The 17499-nt window shown below is 36.8% G+C and overlaps 1 protein-coding gene across 2 annotated transcripts in view; it reads left to right on the top strand.

Annotated features, from left to right (window-relative positions):
- LOC123684108 (mucin-5AC) overlaps positions 1-17499 on the top strand; it is a 95236-nt gene that overhangs the window by 64233 nt on the left and 13504 nt on the right. For both annotated transcript variants that reach the window (XM_045623236.1, XM_045623235.1), the window contains exons 3-4: positions 7308-7448; positions 16377-17436. In XM_045623236.1, coding sequence (XP_045479192.1) covers positions 7308-7448; positions 16377-17436 — 1201 coding nt within the window. The remainder of the gene's footprint in view (positions 1-7307; positions 7449-16376; positions 17437-17499) is intronic.

Below are 17499 nucleotides of genomic sequence, written 5' to 3'. Positions count from 1 at the left end.
CACTCCAAACAAATAATAAAATAGAAACTTAACTTAAAACGATTTTAAATGAGTTACTCTGCTACTAGGATGGAACCTCTTCTGTGATTCATCTTCAGCCTTCTGAACACCAGTTCTTATCAGGAAGCTATAGTACTCCAGTCCTCATTCAACGAAGTTGGTGTGATAATGCCAGGTATTTCGCAGGAATTCTTTCAGATTCAGGGACTTAAGTGGTCTTACATACGTACTATCCCAAATTCTGTATCTCAAGGTAGTATTTAGTTCTTGATATCTTTCAATCCCAAGAGGTTCATGTTGTTCCAATCCCACGGGAGGTTTTCTTCGTTCTAATCCCACGGGAGGTGCTTTGAGAAAATGAACAAAAATGATATCAGAATATGTGAATTTACAACTCCTTCTCGGATTTCTAACCAAGAAATTACAAAGAAATCATTACATTTATTATCAAATAAACCTGAGAAGGAGTTTTGCTGACATTATTTGACACAAAAAGAATTCTACCAAACCTGAAATACGTTTCGACAAGATGGATGACTCTAAAAAAAAAACTACTGTTTCAAATTAAATTGATTCATTCTGGTGAGATGATTACTTGTTGAATACAAATATTCAACACATTCAACACTTACCGAGAATCCCGACACAATTCTCGCCGATAAATAAGATTCCGAGTCTCAAATTAAATTATCAATGACTGAAATCTAAATCTTAGGTACGTATTCTTGCTGAAGTCTCAATAATCATTGAAAATCTTTCAGAAGATTCTCTCCAGAAACGCGCATCTGCGTTCCGACCGATAGTACACGATATGATACGATTAATTGACAAGTTACCGCGTCTTCAAAAATTCCAGTAGCGTAACATGGAATGAAGCGTGCAAAATCGTTGCAAAATCTATGTCAGATCTAAAAACTCTGAAGAAAACTGACTTAACCAAGGGCAAAAAGAGCGGAAATTTCCAATTCTGTCGAATCAACAAACACTTGAACGCACCCTCATTTTACGCATTCTCACATAATCATTCGTATATGGGAACTCACGCTCAACGCTGATATAATAAAAAGGTCATAACAACCTTCGAACTGGTCCCTTTTATACCTACTGAACAAAACCCTCATTTTAAGGTCGTCCTATCTTTCGGCAATAGGGAATAAAATTATAATACATCCGAGGAGGTCCTTTTACGACCAATTACTCTAACAGATCGTTGAAGTTCCATCTAATAAGCAATTTAAAAAGGGATTACTGGACTAGGGTCCCCCATAACAAGGACCTCAGGATTAGGAACTTTAGCATATCCGCATATCGCAAATTGTTACTCCTCTCCAGCAAGGACATACCCACAAGAGTTGAATCGTAAGATGTGCTCTCTGGACCTTCAATCCATTAGGATCAGTGATCCACGACACATAAACTGGAAACTTGGCAAGGGCGCTCTTGAGACATATGGCGTGTTTGTCCAAGTTGGACAAAATTATGTTGCTTGAAATGACTTCGACGTGGTGAGACCTATGTAGTTGCGTATTGACAATTATTCTCTGCCTCTGCTTGAAATATATCCGAGTAGGGAATTTCAAATTAAGCACATTGTTAAGCTACAGTATTCCCCGCAGGGAGTATACTCCTAATGTTTGGGGATGCAATTCATTGGGAACTTAAGGGAAAATAGTTCGAAGCAGAAATTGGTGTGCATGATATTGATCATTCAGATGTCTACTTAGAAATGGTATTATTTTGCATCAAATGATAATGATATTTATAAGATTCGACGCTATGCCAAACAAGGATAGTTAAATCAACCCCTACAATAGTTTGCATCCAAAATCTTTATTGCTTAAATATTTTAGAATCAATCTTAATAAGTTACTTTTTGTTACATCTTGCCTTGACTACAATTGTTATATTAGTTTGATTAGAAACCAATCAAATCCTTGTTTTCACACAAATTCATAGTTATTCCTTTAATTTTTTCGAATGACAACTATTTCTTTGTATTTGCCCTTTTAAAAGTAAAGGGTGTTTTTTTTAGAGCTATAGAACTTTAAATTTCAATAAAACAACGATGGATTATTCGATTGACATGAATTTTATTAATCCGCAAGATAATCTTGTGGCTTTACATTTTGAATATGATTTTTGGCATATGACCGCCACGGCTGGCTCGGATGTAGTCCAATCTGGACGTCCAATTTTCGATGACTTTTTCCAACATTTGTGGCCGTATATCGGCAATAACACGGCGAATGTTGTCTTCCAAATGGTCAAGGGTTTGTGGCTTATTCGCATAGACCAATGACTTTACATAGCCCCACAGAAAGTAGTCTAGCGGTGTTAAATCACAAGATCTTGGAGGCCAATTAACAGGTCCAAAACGTGAAATTAGGCGGTCACCAAACGTGTCTTTCAATAAATCGATTGTGGCACGAGCTGTGTGACATTTTGCGCCGTCTTGTTGGAACCACAGCTCCTGGACATCATGGTTGTTCAATTCAGGAATGAAAAAGTTAGTAATCATGGCTCTATACCGATCACTATTGACTGTAACGTTCTGGCCATCATCGTTTTTGAAGAAGTACGGACCAATGATTCCACCAGCCCATAAAGCGCACCAAAGAGTCAGTTTTTCTGGATGTAACGGTGTTTCGACATACACTTGAGGATTAGCTTCACTCCAAATGCAGCAGTTTTGTTTGTTGACGTAGCCATTCAACCAGAAGTGCGCTTCATCGCTAAACAAAATTCGCTTATGAAAGTCGGGATACGTATTCCGCACAGAACCATTATTTTCGAAATGAAATTGCACTATTTGCAAGCGTTGTTCAGGCGTGAGTCTATTCATGATGAATTGCCAAACCAAACTGAGAATAAATCACTTGACAGCTGTTAAATCGGTCGCCATCTTGAACAGTAATGCCAACTTAAAGTTATATACCTCGAAAAAAAATACCTCATACTAACCCCCGTCAGGGGGTTAGTTACTGCAACGGGGGTTGCAGTAACGGGAATGCGAAGAGCGGAAAAGTTGTTCTCCCTAGAATCAGAAATTGATGGGTCTGAGCGATTTTCCACATTTTCATTCTAAAGCCGGAACGTCGAGGTGTTAAGTTTTCGTTGAACCACACTGTATATAATTCTTGAGACGACGATGTCCAATTTTCAGGAAAAAAATATTGCTTTTACTAGTGAGGCACCCGACATATCGAGTGAAGTGCTAAAACCCATTTCTCAATTCGGTTCTGCCTATAATTGTTCGATCTAGAGCGCACTCCCAATATTAGTGGGAAAAGTTCATGTGAAATGATAGTTCAAAGTTTGTCCATTCAACTAACTTTGAAGTATCCATTCGTGAAACTTTACCCCCTCAGAGTATATACTATCTTCGAGACCGATAAAACTTCGATTGTAAAATTCAATTTATCATCTGAACGTCGAAATTCCTTGTGTAAAAGCATAGAGACATGTTACGACTGGGGTCACAGAAATTTCACATGCTATTTCATGAGGGATATTTGTGTAGATTCTGGGTTACGTGAATCATTATAAATCAATATGAATTTGGAACTTATGTTTATTTCACTGCAACAGCATGTTTGGGATATCTCAACTAAGTATAATTGATGATATTATTGATATACAATTTTAGTGTGAAATCACATTATTCAGAGAGGTGTTATTATATCAATTTATATGAGGTTTTGATTATTTTCCATTTTGAAGAGTTCATCGTAGCGAAATGTTTTTTTTCATTAATTTTTTTGAATTAGAAAAAAATAGATGAATTTCACATTGAAGAATACATATATGCATGATATAACTTTCCGAAGAAACATGATAATATTATTATACAAAATATCTTGTCGAAGGCTGAAAAAGCGGTTTTTATAAAATTAAGGACAAATCTGATTGGTTTGGATCATAGAGTAATAAACTTAGATAGAGGGAGTATACACAATATTCACATGTCCCCAACATGGTTAGATTACGTTTTCGGATTGTGATATATTTTCAAATCCACAATCTTACTAAACCGTTATGAATGTATATTATATTGCAAATTTGAATATTTGAAATCCGATATTATTCCTAATTGTCGAATTTAGAGCATGCAGAATATTTAATATTTTCTGTATTAACCTGATGAAATCCAAGGTTTGGCAACTATTGCTCTCCTAGTGTCATCCGTAGTTTCACGTCGTATGGCGCGTTTGAAGTTTGTTTTCTGAATTTCTCACATATTTAGGTATTCATCTCAATGTATTTTGAGTTGATATGAAACGTTGATTCACTATGGAACATTAGAAGTGCGTTCTTTGTGGGGAAACTCGCGAATTGAGTGAAATATCGTAACACTGATATGTTTTCATTTCTTGTTGGGGACAAAATTTGCTTACTGAAAGTGCCCCCTTTATCTATGTTTATTACTCTGAGGATTGGATTTTCTCCTTTTAGATAATAGTTATTTATGCAACAAGTGCAAAAAGTGAATGTTTATTGCACGAGTTGCATACAACATTTTTTCTACGTTCATGCAAAAAGCAAAAAATGATTTATTGAGGTGCGGCACTAGGTGTAGGAAAATGAAAAGCGCAACTTGAATACTTCATTATTAATATCAATTTGCATTGAAACAGGAACTAATACGTTACGAACAATTTAACTCAAACTTTATTTTTACCCTCAATGTTGAAAGTGAATGAACAATTGGTGCAATTTTCAATATGAATATTTCGTAGTGAAGTACTTTTTAAATCCACTTCTTGATTTGTTACTGCTGTAAACGTACTAGTACTTGGTAACTGTACATCGTTATTTCCTTCAGGCTGAAATATTTGTTTTGCAACACTGAGTTTGTTGAAGTAGAATGACAGATGAGTGCAATAAAAACTTTATTGCACTAGTGCAATAAAGAACTTCTTTTCCACTAAATATAGTTCAATAAAGTTTTGCTTTTTGCATGAATGTAGAAAAACAATGTTGATGAACTTATCGTATATCCAAATGCAAATATTGGGGAAAATATACATTCCAGAATAGAATTTCTACCAACGAACCGTAACAAAGGAAATTCTAGTATTACAATGAAAGGAATAACCAATTGACCCATATTTAACAACTCTATTTTAATTAACCATCTCGTCCAAGCTCAGAAAATAATAGAACTCATCTCAAATGAGAAATACTGATAATTACCTCATAACAATAGAACTTGTTCCTAATTAAGAAACAAATCCGTGTCAAAACTTCTCATTCACATCTTGAATAGTCATGCTCATAAAAAACAATATAAAATTGAATAAAGGTCATCTCTAAACGGATAGAAATTGCCTCCACAATATTACACCGATGACATTGTTCAGTTGCAGTTACGTGTCATTGAAGTTCAAAGATGTTTATTCGACAGATAATATAAACATTCACATGTGTGCGGCCTTGTGCGGTGGAATTCCGTTTTTGCCCATTGATGTGAAATAATGTACGGTTATAATTTCACGTGAGAGCGCACATGCTGAGCCTTGTAATAAATGAGATGAAACCCGGTAGGTCAGGAGTAATGGTTTAATAGCTGTTCTACAAATGTCCGCACCCACTGTTGTAAATTTGCAATTGAAACTATGTGCGAATATCCATCGGCATGGAAATGGCTATCATTCAATGTCGATCTCTTGTTTCAGAATTCAGATACGTTGTTCATTATGTTTAATCATTTGGATATAACCAATAGGATCATATGTGGACAATTGGAAATGAAAAAACATTGAAAATTCTACTTAGGCGTACAACTTTGCTTCCGCCGTTTATTTCCGAAATTCCAGGATCTATTGTAAAAAACTGGTTATACATTTATGATTCAAAGTATCGTCCATCGCTGGCCACTACTTTCTCCCTTCTTTCGGGCAGCGTACGAATCCCGCGATGAAAAAACTGGTCATCTTTTGAATCGATCCAATTTATTACTTCTTCAGAAGATCGGAAGTGCTGGTCAGCCAGGCTGCTTGCTATTGATCGAAACAAGTGATAGTCCGAGGGAGCGTCGTCTGGAGAATACGGAGCGTGGGGTAGGAGTTCCCATTTACACGTTTCCAAGTATGTCTTGACCACTTTCGCAACATGGGATCGAGCATGCTGTAAAACCACTTCATCATGTCTCTCGTTGTTTTGGGACCGTTTATCTTTCACTGCTCGGCTCAAACGCATTAATTGCGTTGGATAATGATCGCTGGTGATTATTTCAGTCGGTTTCAACAACCCATAAACACTACGCCGAGCTGGTCCCACCAAATACTGAGCATGACCTTAGAACCGTGAATATTCGGTTTTGCCGTCGACGTGAAAGCATTGCCGGGATATCTCCATGATTTACTACACTTTGAATTATCCTTATGAACTCATTTTTCGTCTCTAGTCACAATGCGATGCAGAAATCCCTTCCGTCTTTGCCTTGCAAGCAGCAGTTTGCTTTTGAACATCTGCGTGCAAGGCTCTCGGCTTCAACTCGTACGGCACCCAATTTCCTTGTTTCTGAATCATTCCCGTGGCTTGTTGAGTAACTCTCAATGATTCAGCCAATTCATGGTGTGTTTGGCACTAGTCTTGATCTAGTGATGCCTTCAATTCTGTATCTTCGTCAAAACCACCGTTTTTGAAGCGTTGAAACCAATATTGGAACGGTCTTCCCCTAATAGCGGCCTCACCATAGGTATTTGAGAGCATTCGATGACCCTTAATCATAGATTTATCTACATTGAAGCAGAAAAGCTTGACAACTTTGTGGCGCACCTTATAGTTAACCACCTTGGGCAGCAAAATTTCACTTATGACGGTATTAATTTTTACAGAGTAACGTCATAATTTTTTTTCGAGACACTACAATTTTTTTTTGCTGATATATTGGGCTTGAAATTCCCAAATTCCAAAAACGTCACTCGTTCAGGAAATGAGCGCTCCAAGATATCTATTTCTTTGAAGTTGATCATGAATGATCTCTGTTTGAGATGAATGTGACTACGAGTCATATAGGTATGATATTGAGTGTTAGAAGCTCGGTGAAAAGTGTGTCACTGGTAACTCTTACTGTGTTTGTATAATTGCAAAGGAAGAATAGATTGATACGACGAATTCTCTCATAGCATTAAATCATCTAATAATTTATATTAATTGACATAAAGAACGATAGATCATTCATTCTTCCAAATACAATGGAAGATTTTGAAAATTGAATTTGAATTCATTAGAAATACCTCAAAAATTCTGGATTCTTATGAGTTAAAAACAGCTACAATCTTAATAACTACATCTTATTCTAGTGAGCTACGGATACGCAGAACCTACCCAAGTGCCCAATAATTTAGTCACTCAAACAGTTTATGGATTTCTGGATTTCACGACGACAATAGGGAATACAGTGATGATCTTCTCCCCTCAGAGTTCAGCAGTGAAAAAAATTGGTAAGTTTATTATGCATGAATTATTTCAAGAGACCAAAATAGATTGTCGATGCTGGAAATAAAAATCTCAACCATGAAATAAAACTTACAAATAACACAGGCCAGAGAAATGAAAACTAAAAGGGTTTTTGTGCAGATTTAAAAAAATACGAAAAATCAAAAGTTCCTACATGGAAAGTTTATATAATATATCCAAAGTCACATGAACTAGTTCAGAATAACGCTTGGCCAGATGTCCCTTTGAAGTGGATACCGCAATCCGCTAAATACCGGGATTCATTTGAAAGTATTCTTAAGCAATAAATTCACTGGCCTCAATGTAATTTCTGGAAACTTGGACAACCCTTGTAATAGCGAAATATTCTGGCTTCCTCCAAGTGACTTTGGATATACTATACCAATCTCATGATTGATACGATGACGTAGACCTCGAAAAAGGCTGTAGAGTACCGATTAGTTCATTATTTCAGGATTTATAGGCTGCAAGACGAAATTTTCAAAGAAAATTTTAATAATATTGCCGAGGCTATCAATTCTCCTTGAGGCAAGATACGGACTTGAAACCTCAATGTTTTACATCACATCTCGATCTATAAAAAATGTTGTTGTTTGGGGTGATATTACGGTTTTCGTGTAGAAATTCAATTTCATATCAAGTTTCCTCCTGAGAACCTCATGAAATCATCAATTGTTGAGTTTATACCCAAGTTATGGCATATTGCTGAAATTATCATTGAAAAGGATATCTATCGAAGCAATATTCAACGATGCAATAATATTCTGGATGTGCCATTTTGAATGAGAAATAAGTAGCTTGTTTCCGGTATAACCGGAAGTTGTAGAGGTCTGAAAATATTCAAGCGAGAAAGATCATTGTCTCAAACCCCAGTATGCAAATTACAGGGTTAGGGCCTTTGAACTACAACATGATTACTCAAGGACCTAAAAACACAGAATCTATTGTTTACTGAATATCTGAATCTCTCAAATCCGATATTCCTTTACTGATGACGATACGCCCTTTTGGGTTGAAATTGAACAGTTAGAATTACATTGCGCAAAAGAATTAACGCACATTATGGAAATCTCAAATTTATTCTACAACTGAAAGTGTTCTCAATGATAATTATTTTTATCAGAATTATGCATGCATATGTTATCCACTTTCAACGTTTTTCTTCAATACAGATGTTTTTTCCAGCAGGAATAAAAAAAGATGAGATTATCAGATTTTGAATGTATTGGCTCCATTCTGAAATCAGTTGTTCTCGATCACTTCTAGTGATCAATAGTTTTTCTTTCGTTTGATTTTCTACACTCGATCGCTATGCAACGCGAAACACGCAATTTGACCCAAGAGGAATGTGCCCAAGCGGTAGTTTTGCGTGAAGAAGTGTGGACATACACAAGAATTGCAGAAAGGTTTGGAGTTTCCCATACAAGTGTGTCCAGAATGTTGCAGCGATTCAGGGAGACAGTTATGAATGTCCGAAGACCAGGACAGGGTAGACCACGGGTAACAACTGCCATTCAAGAACGTTACTCGAGAGTTTCTTCCTTGAGACAACGGTTTGCAACTGCTCGCCTCCTTCAAAATCAGCTTGAGCAAACTCATGGGGTGCGAATTAGCACTCAGACAATACGAAATCGCCTCAGAGAATATGATTTAAGGCCTCGTGTCACGACAAGAGGCCCAGCTCTTACCCCAGCCCATCGAATGGCGCGTTTGGATTTTGCGAGAGAGCATATCCATTGGGAAGAGGCTGATTGGGAAAGAGTTCCATTCACAGATGAGTCTAGATTCTGCCTCTACCATTGTGATCGTCGTACTCTTGTATACAGACGTCCACATGAAAGATATGCACTCTTTCCCAATCAACCTCTTCCCAATGGATATGCTCTCTCGCAAAATCCAAACGCGCCCTTCGATGGGCTGGGGTAAGAGCTTGGCCTCTTGCCGCGACACGAGGCCTTAAATCATATTCTCTGAGGCGATTTCTTATTGTCTGAGTGCTAATTTGCACCCCATGAGTTTGCTCAAGCTAATTTTGAAGGAGGCGAGCGGTTGCAAACCGTTGTCTCAACGAAGAAACTCTCAAGTAACGTTCTTGAATGGCAGTTGTTACCCGTGGTCTACCCTGTCCTGGTCTTCGGACATTCATACCTGTCTCCCTGAATCGCTGCAACATTCTGGACACACTTGTATGGGAAACTCCAAACCTTTCTGGAATTCTTGTGCATGTCCACCCTTATTCTCGCAAAACTACCGCTTGGGCACATTCCTCTTGGGTCAAATTCCGTGTTTCGCGTTGCATAGCGATCGAGTGTAGAAAATCAAACGAAAGAAAAACTATTGATCACTAGAATTGATCGAGAACAACTGATTTCAGAATGGAGCCAATACATTCAAAATCTGATAATCTCATCTTTTTTTATTCCTGCTGGGAAAAAACATCTGTATTGAAGAAAAACGTTGAAAGTGGATAACATATGCATGCATAATTCTGATAAAAATAATTATCATTGAGAACACCTTCAGTTGTAGAATAAATTTGAGATTTCCATAATGTGCGTTAATTCTTTTGCGCAGTGTATTATCTATCCTAAGTATCTACAAGAATTGTTATTGTTCGATAACATAACCTGTGATAATACAAAAAAAAATTCAATTTCCATCGAAGCAAACTCCAGCAGGAATTTTTGGAAGGAAGATTCGTATAGACCCACTATAAAGCGCAAAATATTTCGGCTTCAATCTCGTCCTCATAGCTCTCGTGACAATATTCGAGTTCCCCCAACTTAGGAATAATATTAAAATTTCGAGGGCGCCTACGGATTTATATAAAAAGTGTTTGACAGCGAAAGTTGGAGAATGAATTGATTTTATCTCCGATCTTTCTTCGCAGCCGTACAGACGATAGAGTGTAGATAAACAAACGCACGTGCCTGTCACTTTATGGGGCGGAATAATGATGCGCCACTGAATTTTTAATGCCAATTCCACGGGAAAATTTCCCGATATAATGTGTATACGGAGAGGTTTATTATTGTTTGTTTTGGGATGGAAAGTCGAAATTGGAGACCTAGATAAGAACGCAGCAATATTGTGAAAAAGTGAGGAAAGCACTAACAGTCATAACAGATTCGATCTGGATGAGGTATTCCGGGAATTACAGACTTTCTAGCATCTTTAAGAATTTCGGGTATATAACGTTATTAGAAACATATACAGGGTGAGTTTTTGAGTTGAACATATATTTCAACCGAAGATTTCTGGGGTCAAAAGAAACACTTTATTCCTTTATCATTTTTTCCGATTAGGCTCGGTTAAAAAGATATAGGCTGTCGAAAATCCATGAAAAAATGTTATTTTTAGTTTACTCGCAAATCGAATGAAATCGAAGAAAATTATATTCGGAAGTTTTTCATTGATGCAGAAATGAAATGAAAATGAAAAATGAATGAAAAAAGAAATCAAATTTCTGCATCAATGAAAAACTTCCGAATATAATTCAAAATCTCTAGACTTCACGTTAGTGCTGCCCACATTTTTTCGATATTCTGCATACATTTTCATGGTTCATCATGGGACTATTGTTCCTTTTTATTGATCGAGTTGACTATGCAGATCACGAAAATGCTTGTAGTTTGACGATTAGTAGGTTATTTCAGAAGTTATAGGTAAAAATCTGAAATTTTCGAAAAAAAACATGAATACAATTCCCGAGGCTGGAACTTCTCCTAGACGTGAGCTACTCCCTTGAAACCTCACTATGTCCTTATTTCAGGGGTCTGTGGCGAATAATTCAGGAGATATGAAGATTTTTGGATGGAAATTCAATTTTTTCGATTTTTTTCCCAAATATCGAGTTCACATTTCCTTAAAACTATAAGTTCTACGCAATATCGGTGAGCGGTGTCAGAATTGACGATCCCTGATTAGCCGAATTTCGATCTCACCTTGAATATTTTTCGTCGAGAAATTTTTGTAAAATTTTCCGTACCTAACCCTTAAAAGCAGTTTGGCGATAAGTACTTTATTTTAAAAATTATAGGTGAAAATCTACAATTTTCGAAAAAATAATGGATACAAATCCCAAGGCTGCAACCTCTCCTCGACGTAAGCTTCGCCCTTGAAACCTCACTATGTTTTAGATCAGATCATTAATATTAAACATGGCTGACACGAAGACGCAACCGAATACACTCCCGATAAAAAAATGCAAAAAGTGTAAGAATATGCCCAATTCAGGGTTGCAATGTGTGAATTGTGGAACCCTTATGCATCCGGGTTGCTTGAAATATTATAGTGATATAGTAAAAATTGATGAAACGCATATTAGGTGCTGTGAAGTTCGCGAGAATTCTAACCTAGAAAACAAAGAGATGGACGATCTTAACAGCTCTACGGAAACAGTGATTGATGCAACTATGCTAAACGAATCAGGTGAGAGGATTATAGCAGAACTGACCCGAGAAAATGATAGACTTTCTAGTGAAAATCAACTTCTCAAAAGGCTTATCTCCGAAATGGAAGATAAGAATAAACTTTTATTATTCAAAATCAATGTGTTAGAAAGAGATAGATATGAACCAGTCAGTCGTGTATCAATGGAGTCCAATAATGAAAATAGACAAGAAAATTCTAGAAAAGATAAAGAACATGTTGTCTCAGATAAGATGACGATGAGTAATACAACAGGTGAGAAGGATGACCTATCATATGATACAGAAGTCGCGATAAACAATGTAAACAATGACAAATCAGCTGTTATTTCAAACAAGAAAAATAAATTGGCGATGCAGCAAACGAACAACTATGTAAGAAAAACAAAAAATAATACAGAAGTTAAAATAGTAAAAGGCACTAAAGTTTATAACGAAGATCAACAAACATTTGCAGGGATCAAGCCAAAAATATGGGTTCATGTAGGTAAGGTGGAATTGAATACAACGGAAGACAAAATTAGAAAACATCTTAATCAAATCTTTCCAAGCCGTTCCTTCATTGTGGAGACGCTTAAAAGTAAAGAAGGGACGAATAGTATGTCCTTTAAGATAGGGGGAGATCTCGACCTCATGGATGATCTTTATAAAAGCGAAAATTGGCCAAGTGGTGTAACCGTTCGTCGTTTCCAGTTTTTTCGGAGAAAAAATGTTCCCTACCAAATCTGAATGCCGTACTTGTTTCACAGTATCGAATGTGAATATACAATCACTTGGGAATAAGATTGACCAATTCGTAGATTATTTGACCGAATATCAGATTGACGTGGGATGTGTCACAGAACACTGGTTGAATGACGACATTCTCGAGAGAATTAATTTGGGTGATTATGTGGTGGCAAGTTCATACTCGCGAAAATCATCACGACATGGTGGCGTTGCCACAGTCATAAAAAAAGACATTCAATTCAGGGAAGTACATGAAATCAATAACATGTCAATTGAAAGAGAAATTGAGATCACTGCTATCAGAATTCCAAAAGAAAATTTAATTGTAGTAACGTTGTATCGTCCCCCAAGCGGGAACTTTTCCTCATTTTTATCTGTTGTTGGTCTGGCACTTGATGTATGTTTGGAAAAATATGACAATGAGCGTGTTTTATTCGCTGGAGACTATAATGTAAATTTCCGCCGAAACTCAAAAGAAAGAGAGGAATTAGAGGAGGTTTTCCAAGCCTACAATATGAATTATCTCTTTCATGCACCATCTAGAATAAGCAAAACGAGCTCGACCTGTATTGACAACATTTTTGGTAATGTTAATAAAGACAGCTGCAATTTGGTGACACTCGATCCGCATCTTTCTGACCATCACGCTCAGGTGTTGAAGCTCCCTTCTACCTACTCCAGACCAAAAGGAAATAACTTCAGAATAACGAGAGACATGAGGGAAAATAACATAATCCATTTCATTGAAAAAATAAAGGGGGAAAATTGGAAAGATCTGTATGCACAAGACGCTGAAAAGCAATACAATATTTTCCACAACAGATTTTACGAAATATTCAATGCTTTTTTTCCTAAAGTAAAAACCAAAATCAAGGAACGCAAAAACTACACCGTAACAGGAAAAATAAAGGACCTAAAAAACAAACTAGAGGCAGCAAAAACCATCATGCAAGCCAAAAAAGACCAAACAAGTAAGAAAATCTACGAAGCCTTAAAAATATCATTGAAAAAAGAAATAACTGACTCGATAAAAACAAGAAATGAGATCAAGATCAACAATACAGACAATAAAAAACAAGAGATGTGGAGATTGATCAATAGGGAAACAAATGGAAAAAAAAAGTCCAACACAGGGAATGAAAGAAGTAATAGTATTACAGCAGGAGACCTGAATGGATTCTTCTCGCTGGCGGGCAAGGGTGCAGACCCGGACCTGGACACTTCAATTGGACTGCTTCAACACAGTAAGCCAAACAATTCAGATTCTCTTTTTATATTTCCTGTAATTGAAGGTGAAATAATAACAATCACGAACAACCTAAAAAATAAAACCTCGACAGATTTCTATGGTATGACAACATCTTTACTGAAACGGGTTATCCCTTACATAAGTGGACATTTGTGTAAGATGTTCAATGATTGCATAGATCAAGGCATATTTCCCGCAAATCTCAAAACAGCAATAATAACACCTATATATAAAAAAGGAGATACAGAGAACTGTTCTAACTATAGACCAATATCCATTTTACCTAGTTTCTCAAAGATTTTCGAGACGATACTTAAAAACCGCTTAGTGGAATTCTTGGAAAAGAAATCTTTACTACACTGCGGTCAACATGGTTTCCGGAAATCTAAGTCTACTATAACGGCTATGATAGATGTCCTTGAGTGTATCTTGGAGGCACACAACAACTGTGAAGAAGTGGAGATGACATGTATTGACTTAAGCAAGGCGTTCGATAGTGTTGATCATGGGCTGCTCTTGGAGAAATTACAATATTATGGTATAAGAGGAAGTGCACTGGCAATATTTAGATCGTATTTGTTCAATAGACAACAAGCTGTAAAATGGAGAGAGGAAATTTCTGGCTGTCAAACGATAGAGAGAGGTGTACCACAGGGATCTATTTTGGGTCCCATATTGTTCATCCTCTTCATAAACGATAATTTTCATAACACTCCATCGAATAAGGTATGCACATATGCGGACGACACTTCCTTCCTGAACAAATCTTCCTCTAGATCCAACTTGCAAGAGAAGACTGAAATGAGTGAGGCTAGTGCTACTAATTGGTTTTTGGCTAATGGTCTACAAGTGAATACATCCAAAACACAAAAAATCATTTTTACCAATAAAAGGGAGGAAAACTCGTCGATTAGGTATTTGGGAGTGGAGTTCGATTCGGGTTTGAACTGGAAGAATCACATATCGAGTTTGTGTAGAAGGTTGTCAACTTCCATTTTCATTATCAGACGAATGAGAATAATTTCTAATTCAAATATTGCAAAGCTAGCATATTATTCGTCTTTCCATAGCTTGGCTGTTTATGGTGTCATCCTGTGGGGACAGAGTGTTGATGTTGGTCGAGTTCTTCTTCAGCAAAAGAAAGCAGTGAGGGCCATTTTCGGAATGAGGAGTATAGACAGCTGTAGAGAGGTTTTCAAAAATGAAAGGATTTTGACAATAACAGGAGCTTTCATATTAGCATGTGTCAATTACGTTCATCAAAACCAGAACAAATTCCCTAAGAACGCTTCCTTTCATGGATACAACACAAGAGACAAAAATCACTATTCCATTCCATCATCGAGAATTAAGAAAACCCAACAAGGCCCCAATCACACTTGTCTGAAATTGTACAACAGACTGCCTGAAGAATTTAAGAAACTAAGTTCGGCTGCTTTCAGTAGGAGAGTGAAATGTCACCTCCTAGAAAAAACTATCTATAGGTTGAGCGAGTTTTTGGACGGATGATATATGTTGTTTTTTTTCTTTAAGTACCTTTGTTTTACTTAATATTGTTTATGTCCCATATACATAATAATTGTTCTCAGTCTTCGAGTATTTTTATATGAGTATTTATGTGTTGTATTTGCATATTGAACTTTTATCTAGAAGTATGACTAATAAGCCCTTGACAAGCCATGAAATTTTTTGATGGCAAATTATTTGTACATGTATTTTCTGTATATATTACTTTATCATGTGCGAATAAATTATTATTATTATTAACTCGATGTACAAAAAACGTTTGTATTTGAGTGGTCTGTTGCGAATAATTCAGGAGATTTAATGATTTTTGGATGGAAATTCAATTTTTTTGGTTTTTTCCCTAATTTTGAGTTCAAAATTCCTCAAAACAGTCAGGTCTACGCGAAATCGGTGAGCAGTGCCAGAATTGACAATCCCTGATTAGCTGAATTTCGAAATCACCTGAAAAATTTTTTGTCGAAAAATTTTCGTAAAATTTTCCATACCTAACCCTTAGAAAATTGAAAAAAATTCAAAGTTCCTTCATAGGACTATAGTACCATTTCATTTATTGATTCGACTATGTAGATCACGAGAATGCTTGCAGTTTGGCGATTATAGGTACGTACAAATCTGAAATTTTCGAAAAAAAAATGGATTCAAATCCCGAGGCTGCACCTTGTCCTTGACGTAAGCTACGCCTTTGAAACGTCACTATGTTTTAGATCAGAACTCGATGTTCAAAAAACGTCTACATTTGAGGGGTCTGTGACAAATAATTTAGGAGATATAACGATTTTCGGATGGGAATTCAATTTTTCCTGTTTTCTTTTCTTGCCTTGTGATTTAATCAAACTTCTGACAAAAAGAATAAAAAATATAAATAACAATATACCCCGTGAAATGTCCTCATCAAATCTCCCCTTCTTATCGAAAACCTCAGTTTTTCCTAGAGAACCAACTCTTCTCTCTCAATATATAAAAATTCTAATTTCCAGATCCTCCAACAACTCCGACAGCTCCTAAGAAGGAAGTCATCGAGAGTAAGCCGCCAAATCTCATTACGACATCTCCGATCGACATCAAGCCTTCTAAAATTGTGAAAGCCATCGAAAACAAACCCACAAAACCCCTTGAGAAGATAGTGACAGTCGTTAATGTAATCACCGACTCTTCCCAACTCTCGGACAATAAAATAACGAAACCTCCACCATTCTCCGCAGTAAATGTAATTAGGGCATCATCCGACAACGCCGTCCAAACCCAGTTGACAATTTCCAGCAGAGTGGAGGTGGTTGAAGCTGCCACGGTGAAGCCGTCTCCCAGCATAATATCTAAAGTGGAAGTTTTAAGTGGTCCAGTGGCTTCTTCGAAGATCGATATAATTGCAAACAAAGATCCCGAATCTATTCCAGATGTTGGAGACTCTTCCCTTATATACAGTAACAATATTGGAGAGCCTGAGTACGAATTCCTATCCAGACAGCCTTCTGAAGTCGTCGAAGAAACTTATAAAGTCATAAACTTCAAGCCGGCAAGCTCTAAATTTATCCTGAAACCGAGACCAACCAACGATCACAAGCATAAGGCTACTACGAAGAAGAATAATTCAATACATCCTACAGGTTTGGTTACTAAACTTGGAGGTACACTGGTGAAAGATGGTACTACAATAGTACACGAAACAAGCGTTATAGGTACATTCATTTCTGGTAAATATGCTCAGGTTCTTCAAAGTAGTTCACATGTGGTGAACTCATCACCGAAAGGAAAGATATCACCCTCTCAAACATTGAGAATATTGAAGACTGCAGCGCCATCTTCACAGAAAGGAGGAAAACACCGTCATTTGGAACCTACACCATCAGCTTCGATTAACGAAGAGACCTCTGTAGATACTAGACAAAATGGGGGGCATAAATCTAATAAAAAAAGCAGCGGTCAGAAAAGGTTTAAGAATAGAAATGAGGAGGTAAATATTAATAAGGATGATAATAAAGAGAGACCATCCGGTGGTAAGAGGAAGTCATCGAGCAAATCTAACTCGAGGAGTTCTAAGTGAGTTCATTTTTTTTTCCTTTGGTTGCTGAGAATTTTCCATTTCATTTCATGTTAATCCAT

This window comes from Harmonia axyridis, chromosome 7, assembly GCF_914767665.1.
Source record: "Harmonia axyridis chromosome 7, icHarAxyr1.1, whole genome shotgun sequence".
Classification (NCBI taxonomy): Eukaryota; Metazoa; Arthropoda; class Insecta; order Coleoptera; family Coccinellidae; genus Harmonia; species Harmonia axyridis.
This window is presented reverse-complemented; position numbering and strand designations above follow the sequence as displayed.